We start from the raw sequence: 19,136 nt of genomic DNA, 5'->3' as shown, positions 1-19,136 counted from the left end.
ATTTGCTGTTTTATTCAGGTACTGTATTTGCTTCTAGCCATTTTTATTTTTTTTTGGGCAGTACTTAAAAAAGGAAAAGAAAAACACATACTGTTGTAAAAAACTTCTCAAAAAGGATTTATGTTTTGTCCAAGCCAAAATCGGATTAATTGATTTTACCAAACATTATTTTTTATTATTTATATATTAACTATATATATATATATATATATATATATATATATATATATATATATATATATATATATATATATATATATATATATATATATATATATATGTATATATATATAATGTTATGCTTCGAATTTTGTGAGAGCAGCAACAACACATGCTATGAATTTGTTCGGTGTTATGTTGGTTTTAAGTCCAACAAGGTTTATTAAACTCATCAGCGATTATTATTGACTTAGACAATTGTGTATCAATGACATCTGCACTTCCTTAATACTTGTAACGATCACGAGTTTTTCCAATATCGAAAACAAGGAATGATGGCAAAATCATTTATCATAAGGACCAAATAATTCAACACCGTTCTAATTATATTTGTAACTCTTACTTTGCAATTCGGGCAGGAAGTAGTATAATGCATTTACTTTTTATATATATATACTTGTAACGAAAATATTTTAATCCTCGTTTGGCTTCATTTATGTACAATTTGCGGAGCAAATCCGTTAATTGACGTCCAACGCAGAGACCACGTAAAAAATAAATAACCTCAATAAACAAAACAGTTTTACATGAGAAATAATAAGACAGAGCTGTTTCGACTTTGATGGGTTAAAAGACAAGTAGTCAATCTGAACTACGTGCCGAATATAACTATTTATATTGCACTTACATATTTCAGGGAAAGCAGTTCGATAACGGAAAGACAAGAAAACTGCACAGAAAATAAAAAGGTACGGGAAAACGCTAAGTTTTTCAATATTAATGTCCTCCCGAATGCTATCAGTGAGAGAAAAAGTAAATGCGTTGAACTACGACCTGCTCGAAATTGAAACTGAGAGTTACAAATATAATTAGAACAGTGTTAAATCATTTGGTCCTTAATAACATGATCAATGATTTTTCATAGAGCAGAAATAATAGAAATGAGACGTTTTCGATATTGGAAAAACTTGTGCACTTTTCCAATATTAAGAAAATGCCGAGGTCATTAATATACAATTGTCTAAACCAATATTAATTGCTAATGAGTTTTATAAATGTTATTCGAATGAAATCCAACATAACAGCTTTAGATTTAATTACATTACATCTAACTCATTGACAAGAGCAAAAGAAAATCGATTGTTGTAGTCCATGGTATCAACACTACTCATTTTGAGAATCGGCAAGAATGAAAGCTTCCAGATCATCGATGTCAATTTCAAATGTAACAACATCGCCAATAATACCCCAGCATTTCCTAAGAATATCCATATATGAGAATGCCCCTAAATATCTCCTCCGTACCCTCCGATTTCTTATTTAACCTTATCTCCATACCGGTAGTAGGTCTTTCAGTTTAAATCAAATCTATTACTTATAAATTCGTAATATTTATGATCCCTAAGTGACTTTGCGCAATGAATTTCCCTAAAATTCATTCAGTAATCGTCACGAATGTTAACAGGTTTCTTTCAAACGAGAAAAGCATATTTAAGAGTTAGAGACAAGAATACATTTAGAGTTAACATCATAGCATCAGTATAACATTCAAAATCATACGCATTCAAGAATGAAATAGCCCAGCATAATTATGGTTTTCAATAAAGATCGTGTAGATTCCATTATCAAAAAAAAAAAAAAAACAAGAACTGCAAATATTAGGCAATGGTCAGGAATACCAGGTGTTTCAGCTTGATCAGAGGGGGGAATGTCACCTACAAGTATATAATCAATGAGCAATGTTGACTTATACCATGTAGCGGATGAATTGAATTGAATTTAAAATCAAAACAAATTAGACCACTAACTTTAAGATAACAAAAGAGATCCACGACTATGCACAGAAGATACATATTTAAAGTTAAGGCCATTCGATGTATACATCGCAACATCTCTACCTTAGCCACGAAATTGTTTCTAATTGAGTATTTAAGACTCGCAATGTACTACAATCCTTGTAGTATAAAATGGTCCATATAATTACCCGTTTTGGTATGGGCTCCATAAAACGGTTTTTTGAAAATTTTAACTGCACTATCTAAACGATATTTGTAGTTTAAAGCGGAACACGTTTCAATGCATATAGCGATGTCCGTCTGTCTGTCTGACTGTGTGTCTGTCTCTTCATCTGTTGGTTGTAATCATGCTATATTTAGATCGATTTGAGATAGAATGCAAAAAATGTACACAATGTTGATTTTGTCAGTAGGCGGGTTAAGTTCGAAAATGGGTCATGTCGGGTCGTGTAGCCTCCATATAACGGTACATCTAAATATTCGGTGTTTTGATGATTTTAGCGACATTGTAGACTGCAATTGTTTCAAATTTCGGATTGGAAGATCTTAATGGGTACTTCAACTTTACTTCTACGTATCGTATCATTAAAGTGGAACACGTTTGAATTCAGTGGAGGGAATTAAAAGTTCGGCTCGGCAGAACTTTATATTTTTATACACTCCACCATAATATGGATTGTCATTCCCTTTGCAGTTCCACGAAATAGTATATCAGATCCATCAAATCACATATATTCTTGATCAGCGTAAAAGTCTAAGTCGAATTAACTATATCCGCTGCCTGTCTGTTGTCATCACTATAGAAGGCTAAAATTTGGTACATATGTGTCCTTGGCCAGTAGGCAGGTTAAGTTCGTGAATGGGTCATATTGGTCCACGTTTTCGTATAGCCCCCCATATAACGGTATTTTGATGATTTTAGTGACATTTTCACTAGAACTGTTTAAAATTTCGTATTTGAAGTTGGGGACTACAACCAATGTTTTTTTTTTTTTTTTTTTTTGATTTTCTAGTGCCTTCCATATTGTGGAGAGTATTAAAAGTTCGACCCTGCCGAACTTAGCTGCGTTTTTACATGTTTATTCGGTTGTACTAAATATATTGTGTGTATAAACATTGGTGTCTATATTATTTTCTGTTTTGTTATTTGCAAGGTAGAGTTGAATATTGATTACTACACCATTTCCTTAATACACTGGTTCTCTTTGTATTCTACATGAAAATGGATTGTCAAATAAAAATTTATAAGTTACCAATTTAACATCACTATTAATAACGTGTTAGCTATTCGATAAGCAAGACAATGTGATTTATGCATATATAAGTTAAGAATTATGATAATTGTTTATTTAAAAACTTATGTTTATTAATTTAAATTCTTATATTTATATCGGATTCGGCGACTCGCCTGAACCGTTCTATTAGTATGGAGTTGTTAAACTAAAAATTTCCGTACATCACATTTGTTTTGCTACTTCACCATCAGACCGTTGTCGCAGTCGACGTTTGGGCACTGCTGATCTTGCGTCACCATCCGACCGTTGTCGCAGTCGACGTTTGAGTATTGCTGATCTTGCGCCTCGTGCAAAATATTGTTTTTATTTTGTTTACACAAATATGCTAGCAACGTCTGGATGATTTTATGTTGTCAAATGTCTGGGTTAATAAAATATGCTTGTCTTGCGCCTCGTGAAGAATATCATTTTTCGCGACACACAAAAAAGACCAATAGTGTTTGTGTTTGATGTTGTGAAATATATTGTGGTCATTGTTGGAAGTAAGGGGAATAACTATTTGTTTTTTATACTGCTTGTTCTTCCCCTCTGATTGAAGAGGTGACAGTGTTAAGTCCTCCCCCGTTTAAGTTAGGGTCGTCCTCGGCCCTTCTTTAGCTATTAATGGTCGCCTGGAGCGCATGATTTTGCCTTTTCATAATCCTTATTTGTTGCAATTTAGTAAGGCCAAAGTACGTAACCAGGATGATAATCACAAAGGTGCTAGAAATCACTGGACCTGTATAGAGTTTACTATTGATGTCCTTTATATGGTGAACATTTTCCAGATTCAGTCTATGAAGGTATGGCAGGCTTAATAGTTCCTGGTGACTCGTAATGTTTAAGGTTGTAGATGATGCCGAACCTGGTACTTTCCTTAGCATCTTTTTTGGATTAGAGTAGACTGTTTCATTAATTTGGATCTCTTCATCGAAAGTGATTAGATAGGTTTCCTTAACATTTCTCTCAGGGCCTACTGAGGCTTTTGTGCAAGCTAATTGATCATTGATTATAAACATGCCGTCTTCGATCACCTGTATTGACTCAAGATGACTAGGGCGAGTACTGCAATGCGCAATGGTGCCAGAGTGTAGTTGCTGAGCACATGTGGACCGCATTATTTTCTTGCAAAAGGTCGAAGTTAGTGCCACACTGCAATTCCCAATTGCCATGATTTGATTTTGACAGTCGGCGATGGTGTTCTCTACAAAGAGGTTCAATACTGTGTTATTGTGTTGGACGGGAAGCAGTGTTAATTTCTTACATTCTATTTTGGGTTTAGGATACTTAATTAAAAAATGTAAACAGTTATTGTCTAGGAGAGCTCTAATGTGGGATACTTCGATAACATCGGTTATGGTAGTATTTGTAGCGTGCTTATTTACGATTGTGTTAATGTCTTCGGAATCAAGTATTGCCGTATTTATTATATCTATCTTGACCAAAGTGACCGTAAGCATCAGGGTTTCTATTTCAGAAATAATCATCCTATTTCTTGCCAAAAGAGTTTCATATAAGTGACCCGTATCAATTTTACTACTTTCCGATTAAATTATGATATTAATAGTATCCGTTAGTTTATTTATCTGTTCCTGAATAGTCCTCTGTTTATCTGCTGCATCGAGTAACTCTCGCTGGTAGTATTTTATTTCCTCAAAGTCGTTGAAGTCTGGTGTACCAGCGATTACCTTCAGGGCAATCCCCAGAATATTAATACTCCTAGACTGTCGGTGGTGTACGTTAAGTGACTTTAGAAGAATTCGAATATGCCTTATATCAGAGAGCAGTATCTTAACCATGTCTGACTGTGGAAAATGAGATGCGAAGCCCTCAGTCTCGTCAGCTATTTCCGAGTATTTCGTTAGGTTCGTAGTGTGTTGTAAGTATCCAAAATTTTCCCAGATAATAACACTTCCGTCAAGTATGGGTATGTAGCGCGAGTTTGTGTAATCAATTATATTTATTGCACCCGTAAAGGTGAAGAATATTAAAGCGAGAGCCCTATAAGAAAAGTTTGCGGAGAAGAAAAAAAAAATAATTACAAGATGACACCAAGACAATATTTCACGAAGCACAATTATCATCTAATCAGAAGTGTGCTTCCCAAGTCTGCTTGCACCTTCTCTTCAGTATACAGAGGTGTCAGTTTGTTTCCTAATCTTCTATTAGTTTTCACCAATACTTCCTCGCCCACTTCAAAAGCCCTATTTCGCCTTGATGGATTAAGTCTTTCCAGCTGAACCTGTTGGGCCTTCATGATTCTTTCTTTAACTATTGCCCTGGTTTCAGGAGCCTCTGTGTTCATCACATCGATAGGTCTCATACCTGTTACAGAGTGAATAGTACGGTTATATTCCGTTGTAGCAAGGAGTAGCAGTTCAATGGTGCACTGAATTTTTCTTTCGAGTTTAAGGCACCTAGCGACTTCCAAGATCGTGCTGTGAAACCGTTCTACTTGACCGTTTGAGGTACTATGAAGTGGTAGTGCATTTACTATTTCCACGCCAAACTGGTCTCTTAACAAAGACGTGATTGTTTCTGACTTTAACGATGGTTCATTGTCGCAAAAAATTTGGCTTTGCCCAGATTCGCCAAGATCATTGTAAAATCTGGAATGGGGTACTTGTCATCCGTTGTTTTCCGATTTAGTTTCCTAAAGTCTATTACAAGTCTTTTCTTTGTATTTCCTTGCTCATCTGTACCCTTTTTAACCACTACCCACACAGGGTTGTTATAGGGGGACCTCGAAGGTTTTGTTATACCGTTTTTTAGCAAATCACGAACTTCGTTGTTCACGAAGTCAACGACCCCCATAGGGTAAGGGTACAACTTGGTATAGATCGGTTCATTATCAGTAGTCCTGATAGTGGCGACTATATTCGTGTTAAAGGGTAATGCTTCATCAGGGTTTGCAAAGACCCCTAAACGAGATTCTATCATACTACGAAATTTTGCTGTTACGCTATGAGGTACCTCTATGTCCTCTACTTGTGTGAAGTTCACTTTAGCGCACTTCAAAAATTTTAGTTTTTCACAATCATTTTCTGTCTGAATTGTCCATTTCTCAAAATCTATTGATGCACCAGCCTGTGTTAACAGATCGATGCCAATTATGCCATCGAAGGTGGTAAGAGATGGTAAGATAAAAAAAGCATTATTTGTGCCGAATAAATTACAGGTACATTTTTCAGCAATATTCTCATATCCGTGGATGGACTTTACTATGAAGGGTTTCTCAACCGGAGTTATACTTTTTAGTCCCCTTAAAGGCCTCATATAATTTTTTGACGTTCCGGTATCGATAAGAAGTTTAATTTTTATACCCTCCACCTTGGAAAGGAGGGTATATTAACTTTGTCATTCCGTTTGTAACATCCCTAAATATTCGTTTTAGACCCCATAAAGTATATATATTCATAATCAGCATAAAATTCTAAGTCGATTTAACGATGTCCGTCTGTCTGTCTGTCCGTCCGTCTGTCTGTCTGTCTGTCTGTCTGTCCGTCCGTCTGTCTGTCTGTTGAAATCACGATACAGCCCACATTATTTGACGTAGAGCTCCAAAATTTAGCAGAGCTATTTGCATTGTGTCTAGGATGGTTGGTATTGAAAATGAGATATATCGGTCCACGTTCTGGTATAGTCCCCATATAACGGTACCTCCCGATATTCGGTATTTTGATGATTTATGCCACATTTTTTCACGGATTTGTCTTAAAATTGGTATTTGTAGGTCATAGCGGGTCCCTGAGCGTGTGGCAAAACATTGCATGTATAGGTTCACGTTGTGGTATAGCCCCCATATAAAGGTACCTCCCGATATTTAGTATTTTAGTTTTTTTTTACCACATTTTTTCAACGATTTGTCTAAAAATTGGTATTTGTGGGTCATAATGGTTTCCAGCTCCGGTGGCGAAACATTGTAATTATAGGTCCACGTTTTGGTATAGCCCCCATATAACGGTACCTCCCGATATTCGGTAATTTGATGATTTTTGCCACATTTTTTCAGGGATTTGTTCGAAAATTGGTATTTGTTGGTCATAATTGGTTCCAGCTTCGGTGGCGAAACATTGCATGCATGGGTCCATGATTTGATATAGCCCCCATATAACGGTACCTCCCGATATTCGGTATTTTGATGGTTTTTGCCACATTTTTTCACTGATTTGTCTAAAAATTGGTATTTGTGGGTCATAATGGGTTCCAGCTCCGGTGGCGAAACATTGTAATTATAGGTCCACGTTTTGGTATAGCCCCCATATAACGGTACCTCCCCATAATCGGCATTTTAATGGTTTTTGCCACATTTCTTCTAATGTTTCTTTTACCCTAAGGTGGAGGGTATTAAAAGTTTGGCCCGGCCGAACTTAATGTTTTTTTACTTGTTCTCCCTACTATAGTCCGTTCTATATACGGCAACAGGGAGTCGCCCCTAAAAAATTGATCTCGTGAACACAGCTTGTTTCGTTCGCTTCAATTTCGTCATCGATCTCCGTTGTCTATGCATCTGCTACCTCTTGATAATAGCAGTTTTCCTCTTCTGGTATAGTGTCATCATGCGAAATATGATTTATTCTTTGTAAATCTTGCAGAACCATAGTAAGGTCTTTTCATCCAGCGCCAAAATTGATTATGACCACCGTATTGCAGCTGGCTTTGTGTGTTAGCGCTATGTACTGGTTGAAATTTATTTGTTTGCCTAAACCGGGATGATGAGTAGACTTCCATTGGCTCAGCAGTATCATATTTTTGTTGTCGATTTGTAAACCCATGATTTCTCATATTTCGAATGGCGCGCCTCTAGCTTCATGACTTGCTAAGACATTACCGTCGTCCCGAATTATATCGCCCCTCTTTTTCCTATTTTCTTCAAGGGACCTTGCATAGTTGGTAGCGAATTGGCAACGTTGATGATTTGATTCGACCTCCTGTGACAAGGCAAGGGCTGAAGGCAGATCAGAGGGTCTTGCAGAAAAAAGGACATCGCTTAGACCCTTCCTTGTGTCAGATATAAAAACTCGAAGTGCATCCATCCTATATTTTTCGTTTATGGAAGACGCTATTTTACCACTATAAGTCATAATCGTTTTATTTACCTTTCCACTTCTCCATAGAACTCCAAAAGGGTTAAATTTCCCTGGCGCAGAGTAGAAAGTTCCTGCTCTACTAGGTAGACCGGACGTTTATCCGAATACGTAAAATCAAGGCGAGCAATGATCGCCTTAAAGTTAAGGACTGTGTTGAACGATGAAAGGACCATATCAGCTGGACCTTTCACTTTGTTCCTGATAATCGCAACTGTCATGTAATACTTAGAACTTCCATCAAAATTCTCAAAAATGTTATAGGCCGTGTGGGCTGCCTGGCGCCATGAGACATACTGTTCGGGCTTCCCCTCAAAATCCGGTAGGGACTTAACAACATCTAACGACTCGTCGCATGTTGTTCCGGGTCTAATTTGAATTTCCCTAAATGTCTCGATTTCAGGAGCCCTGACCGAAGTGCTATCAACTCGTTTAACTAAATCCTCAATCTGTTTTTCAAAACTCTGCTTCTGAACTCTTAATGCTGCATTGATTGCGGTATCGACAATCGCCTTAAGCTGGTCTGGTGTTATTGCCATATTAAAATCCGCTTCCCACCAATTTCCGATATTCAATCTTTCACTTTCGCGTCTTTTCTCCACGGTTATTCTATTAAAGACCCCATCGACCTTGTCTATTTCTTTATCATTCATATGTTTCAGGAATAAGGCAGAAAATTCGTAAAAATCTTGAAACGGGCACCATGTATGAAACTCTTCGAAATTTTACAAAAAAATTTAAACAGATATCGTTTATGAAACCCTTCAAATTTATTTTATTTCAATTAAAACACAGAAAATTCGCAAAAACATTTAACAGTTATCATGTAAGAAATTCTTGCAAAATTTACAAAAAAAATTAAACAGGAATCGAATTTATTTTATTTCAATAAAATCACATAAAAAGTTCGCAAGACATTTCTTTACACTTGAGTAAATAAGCACTCTACTTACAGGTATTTCAATGTTGTTTCTGGTATTTTATATAAAGAGATTAGTCCTCCGGCTTCTCGTCCTGGTGGGTGTCCTTATTGCTCAATTCCCAAAGTTTTTTAATAGGCTTCTTTTTAACCTTATCACTTTCTCGCTGCCCAAAGTTTTCGGATACTTTGGTGACTTTTAATATTTATTCTTTATTTAATATTGCAATATTTTTTAAATGATTTTATATCATGTTAAAAAATTGTTTTACACTTGCCCCACGTTGGACGCCAGTTAAGAATTATGATAATTGTTTATTTAAAAACTTATGTTTATTAATTTAAATTCTTATATTTATATCGGATTCGGCGACTCGCCTGAACCGTTCTATTAGTATGGAGTTGTTAAACTAAAAATTTCCGTACATCACATTTGTTTTGCTACTTCACCATCAGACCGTTGTCGCAGTCGACGTTTGGGCACTGCTGATCTTGCGTCACCATCCGACCGTTGTCGCAGTCGACGTTTGAGTATTGCTGATCTTGCGCCTCGTGCAAAATATTGTTTTTATTTTGTTTACACAAATATGCTAGCAACGTCTGGATGATTTTATGTTGTCAAATGTCTGGGTTAATAAAATATGCTTGTCTTGCGCCTCGTGAAGAATATCATTTTTCGCGACACACAAAAAAGACCAATAGTGTTTGTGTTTGATGTTGTGAAATATATTGTGGTCATTGTTGGAAGTAAGGGGAATAACTATTTGTTTTTTATACTGCTTGTTCTTCCCCTCTGATTGTAGAGGTGACAGTGTTAACTTATAAATAGTCTCCATTTCATTTAGTAATTTCAAAGAGTCTAAAATTGGCTTGGCTGCTATTAAGATGGTTTTGGACGAAGCATTTTTAAAGCTTCAAGACTTTGAAAAGAAATTCAATAATTTTCAATTTTTTGACGATTTGCGAAACGTAAGAAATCCGCAGTCTTTGTAACTGGCGATGATTTGATACGTTTAAACTCAACAAGAGTAACAAAATACTGCCGTATCTTTTGGTTCGGACATCCCAACTTCTATTGATGACCCTAATTACAGCAGACACAGCTTTGGAAATACCGCAGGATTATAATTGGATGGCAATACTTTTTTATGCGCGGCATGTTTTGTCAATTCTTTTATATCGTTTGTATTTAAAAGATCTTTATTAATTTAGATACACAATTAATATCAAATAGTTTTACCAATTATATTTTAATACGTTTTGTATAAACATAATGAAAACAAGTAATAAAGAAGCAAAGTTCGGCCGGGACGAACTTTTAATACTTGAAGGAAGGAACTTTAAAATGTTCAAAAACCTTCCGGAAACTACCACCTAAATGAAAACTGTTATATGGAGACTATGCGAAGACGTGGATCTACTTACGAAATTTTTTGTCATTGGCTGTAGTACTCACTACGAACTTCAAATACCTAATTTGAAACAATTCCGGTGAATAATCATAAAAATACCGAGTATTGGGAGGTACGGTCATAAAAGGGCCATACGAAGACGTGAACCTGCATACACAAATGTTTGTCATAGCCTGTAGCTCCCATTACGAATTTTTAACATGAAACTTGAAATAATTACGGTAAATACTGTTGCTTAAATCGTGAAATGATAACAAAAAATCGACCTTCTATCTCAATTCGTTCGAAAGATACCGTGATTATAACAGACAGACGGTCATCGCTAGATCGTCTTAAAATTTTACGCTGATCCAGAATGTATATATAATTTTTAGGGTATATTATAAACATTTCGAGGAGTTACAAAAAAGAATGACAAAGTTAATATATCCTCCATAGAATGGTGAAGGTTATAAAAATGGGACTATGAAGCAACGAAATGCCTCAAAGGAGTCCGATTGAAGTATTATCTAGAATTTTTGCAGCATTGCATTGCAAACTTCAACAATAAGAAGCATAACAAACCATGCTAGTGAAAGATTTGCGGCAGACATGCAAGCATAAAAACGATCATCCTAACAACACAACTGGCTATTTTTTTGAGTTACGAACAAATGTCGATAGAATTTACATACAAAACTATGAACATAAAGCTTAAATTACAGTTTGCAGCACTATTGCTATCAGTAGAACTTAGCGACTACTTCATTTTAGCCCCTAACTTTACGAATTTTTTCGTTAATTGCAGAAATTATAAGAATTTTAATCTCATCGATTTTTGTCGGTAACTTTGTCATTCCGTTTGTAACATCTCGATATATACATTTTAGAACCCACAAAGTATTATATTCTTGATCAGCATAAAGTTCTTTGTCGACTTAGCGATATCCGTCTGTGCAAATCACTCTAACTCCCGAACGAAATGAAGTTCATTTATAAAATTTGTCTCAGGACTTTTGGTATTGAAAATGGGCCATGTAGGTCCACGTTTTGGTATAGCCCCCATATAACCGTACCTCCCGATATTCGGTATTTTGGAGATTTTAGCGACATTTCTCAACGAATTTGATTTAAATTTGGTATTTTAAGTTTGTAATGAATGTTAGAGCCTAAAACGGAAAATTGTCTGTGCCGGTCTACATCTTCGTATAACCCCAATTTAACGGTGCCTTCCAATATTCCGAATTTTGATGATTTTAGCGACATTACTCACCGGAATCGGTATTTGAAGTTTGTACTGGATACTACTGCCTAAGACAGAAAATTGTCTCTACAGGTCCACGTTTTGGTATAGCCCTCATATAATAGTACCTCCCTATGTTGGGTATTGTGATGATTTTAGCAACATTACTCACCGGAATAGTTTCAAAGTTGGTATTTGAAGTTCGTAATCTATATTACAGCCTAGGACAGAAAATTGTCTGTGCAGGCATACATCTTCGTATAGCCCCCATATAACGGTACATCCCAATATTACGTATTTTGCTGATTTAGCGACATTGCTCACCGGAATTGGTATTTGAAGTTCGTACTGGATACTACAGCCTATGTTGGGTATTGTGATGATTTTAGCAACATTACTCACCGGAATAGTTTCAAAGTTGGTATTTGAAGTTCGTAATGGATATTACAGCCTAGGACAGAAAATTGTCTGTGCAGGCATACATCTTCGTATAGCCCCCATATAACGGTACATCCCAATATTACGTATTTTGCTGATTTAGCGACATTGCTCACCGGAATTGGTATTTGAAGTTCGTACTGGATACTACAGCCTAAGACAGAAAGTTGTCTGTGCAAGTCCACATTTTCGTATAGCCTCCTTATAACACTACCTCCCTATATTGATGATTATAGCTACATCATTCGCCGATTTTTTTTTTAATTTTGCATTTGCATGCCCACGTCGTCATTTAGACCCTAATATGACGGCTACATTCGGCATTTTTAAGATTTTAACAGAATTTTTAACGGATTTTATTTATTTATTAATTTTATTTTTTGAAAATTGCCAAATTCGTTCCAAATGGAAATGGTAATTTCGGTACCAGCGTACTTAATTTCTTTAATTGTTTTTTTTTCTTTTTTTTAATTTTGGTTTTATTGGTCGCAACACTATTAAAAGTTTTTACAGTTTAATTATAGAATCCACTTTTTTGTAATTTACTTTTTCATTTTAGATGCTCCACAAGCCTACGTTCAGCTGGGGACATCTTTGGATCCTAACGCGATCAGGGAAGGATCTGATGTATATTTTGATTGCCTGGTCGAGGCAGAGCCGCCGGTCTATCGTATTGAATGGCGGCATAATGTAAGTATTTGTGTATTGAAAAATATAAATAAACTTGTATGTACAAATATGATTTGGGAATTCTATACCCTCCACAGTAGTATGGATGGTATATTAAATTTGTCATTCCGTTTGTAACACCTCGAAATATACATTTTACTCCCCACAAAGCACATATATTCTTGATCAGCATAAAATTTTATGTCGATCTAGCGATGTCTGTCCGTCTGTGAAAACCACTATAGCTTCCGAACGGAATGAAGTGGGTTTTCTGCAAGACTTTTGGTATTGAAAATGGGCCATGTAGGTCCACGTTTTGGTATGTCCCCCATATAACGGCACCTCCCAACATTCGGTATTTTGATGATTTCAGCGACATTATTCACCAGAATTGTTTCAAATTTCATACTATAAGTTCGTAATAGATACTACAGCCAAAGCCAGAAAATTGTCTGTGGAGTCAAACGTCTTCGTATACCCCTCATATTACGGTACCCTCCGATATTCGGTATTTTGATGATTTTAGCGCATTATTCACCGGAATTGTTTCAAAATTCATACTAGAAGTTCGTAATAGATACTACAGCCTAAGACAGAAAATTGTCTGTGCAGGTTCACATCTTTGTATAACCCCCATATAGCGGTACTTCCCGATTATCGATATTTTGATGATTTTAGCGACATTAATCACCGGAATTGGTTTAAATTTGGTATTTAAAGTTCGTAGTGGATACTAAAGCCTATGACGGACAATTTTCTGTGCAGGTCCACGTTATCGTATAGTCCACATATAACGGCATCTCCCAATATTTAATATTTTGATGATTTTAGCGACATTATTCACCGAAATTGCTTCAAATTTGGTATTTGAAGTCCGTAATGGATACTACAGCCTATGATAGAAAATTCTCTATGCAGATCCACATTTTGGTATAGCCTCCATATAATAGTACCTTCCTATATTTTGTGTTTTGATGATTTTTATAATGCAGGTCCATGTCGTCGACCCTAATATAACGGCTACATTCGATATTTTTAAGATTTTTAATAAAATTTTTAACGGATATTATTTATTTGTTCATTTATGTATTTTTTTTTTTTTTTTTTTTTTGAAAATTTGTTCCAACTGCTGAAGTTCGGCCAGGCCGAACTTACAGCGTTTTTACTTGTTTTACCAAAATCCGTTACACTTTTTCAATTTAATTGAAATTGGAGATACACAGCGTTTGGTGCATCAAATACATAAAATCGTAAAATATATATGGGATATATATATAATTCTGAGTATGACGAACATTCGTAAAAAAAATATAAAAAAGGTGCTGCCGATTCCGACCAACTAACGATATATGATTTGTCAGTTGTATTTTTTAAAAAGTAGGCGTGGTCAGTTCCTTAGCCCCCAAATAAATAGGTAGTGTTGGATATAAAGTCAACAGTATCTCGTGTGATAATTTTCAAACCGATATCTTCATTATTTTGGCAAATATAAGGATTTTAGATGAATCGAAATGGGCGTAAAAGTAGGCGCGGTCAATATTTTTTTCTTTAAAAACCTAAATTGGGGTATAACCAACTGATTCCATTACCAACGAACAACAATTGATTTTTATACCCTCCACCATACTATGGAGGGTATATTAACTTTGTCATTCCGTTTGTAACTCCTCGAAATACTCATGTCAGACCCAACAAAGTATATATATTCTTGATCAGCGTAAAATTCTAAGTCGATTTAGCGATGTCCGGCTGTCCGTCTGTCTGTCTGTCTGTCCGTCTGTCTGTCTGGTATAATCACGCTATCTTTCGAATGAATTGAGATAGATGGCTAAAAATTTGCACACATGTTTATTTTTCCAGTAGGCAGGTTAAGTTCGTAAATGGGCCATGTAGGTCCACGTTCTCATATAGCCCCCATATAACGGTACCTCCCTATATTCGGTATTTTGATGATTTTAACGACATTATTCACGCGAATTGTTTCAAATTTGGTATTTGAAGTTCGTTATAGGAACTACAGTCTGTGCCAGAAAATTGTCTGTGCGGGTCCAGGTCTTCGTATAGGCCCCGTATGCAGATCCACATTTTGGTATAGCCTCCATATAATAGTACCTTCCTATATTTTGTGTTTTGATGATTTTTATAATGCAGGTCCATGTCGTCGACCCTAATATAACGGCTACATTCGATATTTTTAAGATTTTTAATAAAATTTTTAACGGATATTATTTATTTGTTCATTTATGTATTTTTTTTTTTTTTTGAAAATTTGTTCCAACTGCTGAAGTTCGGCCAGGCCGAACTTACAGCGTTTTTACTTGTTTTACCAAAATCCGTTACACTTTTTCAATTTAATTGAAATTGGAGATACACAGCGTTTGGTGCATCAAATACATAAAATCGTAAAATATATATGGGATATATATCTAATTCTGAGTATGACAAACATTCGTAAAAATAATATAAAAAAGGTGCTGCCGATTCCGACCAACTAACGATATATGATTTGTCAGTTGTATTTTTTAAAAAGTAGGCGTGGTCAGTTCCTTAGCCCCCAAATAAATAGGTAGTGTTGGATATAAAGTCAACAGTATCTCGTGTGATAATTTTCAAACCGATATCTTCATTATTTTGGCAAATATAAGGATTTTAGATGAATCGAAATGGGCGTAAAAGTAGGCGCGGTCAATATTTTTTTCTTTAAAAACCTAAATTGGGGTATAACCAACTGATTCCATTACCAACGAACAACAATTGATTTTTATACCCTCCACCATACTATGGAGGGTATATTAACTTTGTCATTCCGTTTGTAACTCCTCGAAATACTCATGTCAGACCCAACAAAGTATATATATTCTTGATCAGCGTAAAATTCTGAGTCGATTTAGCGATGTCCGGCTGTCTGTCTGTCCGTCTGTCTGTCTGTCCGTCTGTCTGTTGTAATCGCGCTATCTTTCGAACGAATTGAGATAGATGGCTAAAAATTTGCACACATGTTTATTTTTCCAGTAGGCAGGTTAAGTTCGTAAATGGGCCATGTAGGTCCACGTTCTCATATAGCCCCCATATAACGGTACCTCCCTATATTCGGTATTTTGATGATTTTAACGACATTATTCACGCGAATTGTTTCAAATTTGGTATTTGAAGTTCGTTATAGGAACTACAGTCTGTGCCAGAAAATTGTCTGTGCGGGTCCAGGTCTTCGTATAGGCCCCGTATATCAGTACCTCCCTATATTCGGTATTTTGATGATTTTAGCGACATTATTCACCGGAATTGTTTGAAAATTGGTATTTGAAGTTCGTAATGAATACTACAGTCTAAGATAGAAAATTGTCTGTGCAAGTCCATTTTTTCGTATAGCCCCCATATAACGGTACCTCCTGATATTCGGTATTTTGGTAATTTTAACGACATTATTCACGCGAATTGTTTCAAATTTGGTACTTGAAGCTCAAAATGGATACTACACCCTAAGACAGAAAATTGTCTGTGCAGGTCTACGTCTTCGTATAGCCCCCCTATAACGGTACCTCCCTATATTCGGTATTTTGATGATTTTAGCGACATTATTCACCGGAATTGTTTGAAAATTGGTATTTGAAGTTCGTAATGAATACTACAGTCTGTGACAGAAAATTGTCTGTGCGGGTCCAGGTCTTCGTATAGGCCCCATATATCAGTACCTCCCCATATTCGGTATTTTGACGATTTTAGGTACAATACCCACCGAAATTGTTTGAAATGTGGTATTTGAAGTTCGTAATGGATGCTACAGCCTATGACAGAAAACTGTCTATGCTGGTCCAGGTCTTTGCACAGCTCCAATTTAACGGCACCTTATATACGATATTTTGATGATTTTAGCTACATTATTTACCGTTTATTTCAAGTTTCCAATTTGAATATGGTAATGGCTTATGACAAGCAATGCCTATGTATGTCCACGTCGTATAGACCCCAATATGACGGCTATATTCGGTATTTTTAAAATTTTAACAAAATTTTTTAAGGATTTTATTTTTTAAAAATTTCCAAATTCGTTGCAAATGGTGGAGGTTATTAAAAGTTCGGCCCGGCCGAACTTAGTACTTTTTAACTTGTTATATATATAGATTGTTCGTAAAATAATTATATTGCCTTTTTTACAGGGTGTAGGGTTTGCTGATGTTTTCTGGTCGTGAACCAATGAGCTAGTAGCGAATTAAAAAAGCTAGAATATCGCAAAGCGGAGTTTAAAAAGCTACTCCTTACATTTCGTTACTACAATTGTCTGTGTCTACGAAGTAAACAAAGACGTATAAATGGGTAATGGACAAAATGTAACGGAGGGGTGTAAAATGACCCGCGGGGAAATTTTAAATCAAATGAATAACAATTACTTTGAAAATATACAACTTAAATCTATATATATTAAAGAAAGTTGCGTTAATTACTACGCTTAAAACTCAAAAACCGCTGGTCTGATTTTAACGTTTCAGACAAACTCGGAATTGTCTCTTGGCAGAAAAGAATAAAATCCAAAAAAACAAAATCTCGTAAAATGATAAATTTTCTGTTTGACTTTTGGAATGTTCAAGTAATGTTTTATTTTGCATGATTTTTTTCAATTTGACTTACTATTTTCGAATGTACATTTGTAGTGCTTTTATACCAACCACCATAGTATGGAGGGTATATTAAGTTTGTCATTCCGTTTGTAACACCCCACAAATATATATATTATTGATCAGCATTAAATTCTCTGTCGATTTAGCGATGCCCGTTCATCTGTGGAAATCACTCTAGCTTCCGAACAAAATGAAGTAGATTGATAAAATTTTACTCAAAGGTATATTATGTCTGCAGGACTTTTGGTATTGCAAATGGGCCATGTAGGTCCACGTCCTCCCGATATTCGGTACTTTGTTGATTTCAGCGACATTATTAACCGAAATTGTTTTAAATTTGGCATTTGAAGCTCGATACTACAGCCTAAGACAGAAAATTATCTGTGAAGGTCCACGTTTTGGTATAGCCCCTAAATAAAAGTACCTCTTTATATTCGGAATTTTGATGATTTTAGCGACATTATTCAACGGAATTGTTTCAAATTTTGTGTTTGAAGTTCGTAATGGATACTACAACCTATGACAGAAAAATGTCTGTGCAGGTCCACGTCTTCGTATAGCACTCATATAATATAACCTCCTTATATTCGGTGTATTGATGATTTTAGCTATATAATACACTTATTATTTTCAAGTTTAGCATTTGAATATTATAGTGGCTTATCACAAAAGTCACATTAGGTTTTTTTAAGATTTTAAAAGATTTTTTAACAGAGTTAATTTTTTGAAAATTGTCAAATTCGTTTCGAATGGTAGAGGGTATTCAAAGTTCGGCCCGTCTTTACAGCTTTTTCACTTTTTTTTTATACCCTCCACTTTGGAAAGGAGGGTATATTAACTTTGTGATTCCGTTTGTAACATCCCTAAATATTCGTCGTAGACCCCATAATGTATATATATTCATAATCAGCATAAAATTCTTAGACGATTTAACGATGTCCGTCTGTCTATCTGCTGAAATCACGATACAGCCCACATTATTTGACGTAGAGCGTCACAATTTAGCAGAAGAATTTGTATTGTGTCTAGGATGGTTGGTATTGAAAATGCCATATATCGCTCCACGTTTTGGTATAGTCCCCATATAACGGTACCACCCGATATATAGTATTTTGATGATTTTTACCACATTTTTTCATGGATTTGTCTAAAAATTGGTATTTGTAGGTCATAATGGTTCCTAGTTCGTGCGCCGAAACATTGCATGTATAGGTCCACGCTTTGGTATAGCCCCATATAAAGGAACCTTCCGATATTCGGTATTTTGATTATTTTTGCCACACTTTTTAATGGATTTATCTAAAAATTGGTATTTGTTGGTCATAATAGGTCCTAGTTCGTATGGCGAAAAAGTGTGTGTATAGGTCCATATAACGGTACCTCCCGATATTCGGCATTTTGATGATTTTCACACATTTTTTCACGAATTTCTCTGAAATTGGTAGTTGTAGGTCATAATGGGTTCCAGTTCGTGTGGCGAAACATTGTATGTATTTACCGATATTCGGTATTTTAATGATTTTTGGCACATTTCACCATGAATA

At 35.6% G+C, this 19,136-nt stretch overlaps 1 protein-coding gene across 4 annotated transcripts in view; it reads left to right on the top strand.

The window, feature by feature from the left end:
* LOC101896953 (hemicentin-1) overlaps positions 1 to 19,136 on the top strand; it is a 1,222,160-nt gene that overhangs the window by 602,872 nt on the left and 600,152 nt on the right. For all 4 annotated transcript variants that reach the window (XM_059126810.1, XM_059126809.1, XM_059126813.1 and 1 more), the window contains exon 8: positions 12,867 to 12,997. In XM_059126810.1, the coding sequence (XP_058982793.1) occupies positions 12,867 to 12,997 (131 nt within the window). The remainder of the gene's footprint in view (positions 1 to 12,866; positions 12,998 to 19,136) is intronic.

Source organism: Musca domestica, unplaced genomic scaffold (assembly GCF_030504385.1).
Source record: "Musca domestica strain aabys unplaced genomic scaffold, Musca_domestica.polishedcontigs.V.1.1 4, whole genome shotgun sequence".
NCBI lineage: Eukaryota > Metazoa > Arthropoda > Insecta > Diptera > Muscidae > Musca > Musca domestica.
Note: the sequence above shows the minus strand (reverse complement) of the source record. Positions and strands in the feature narration are given on the sequence as shown.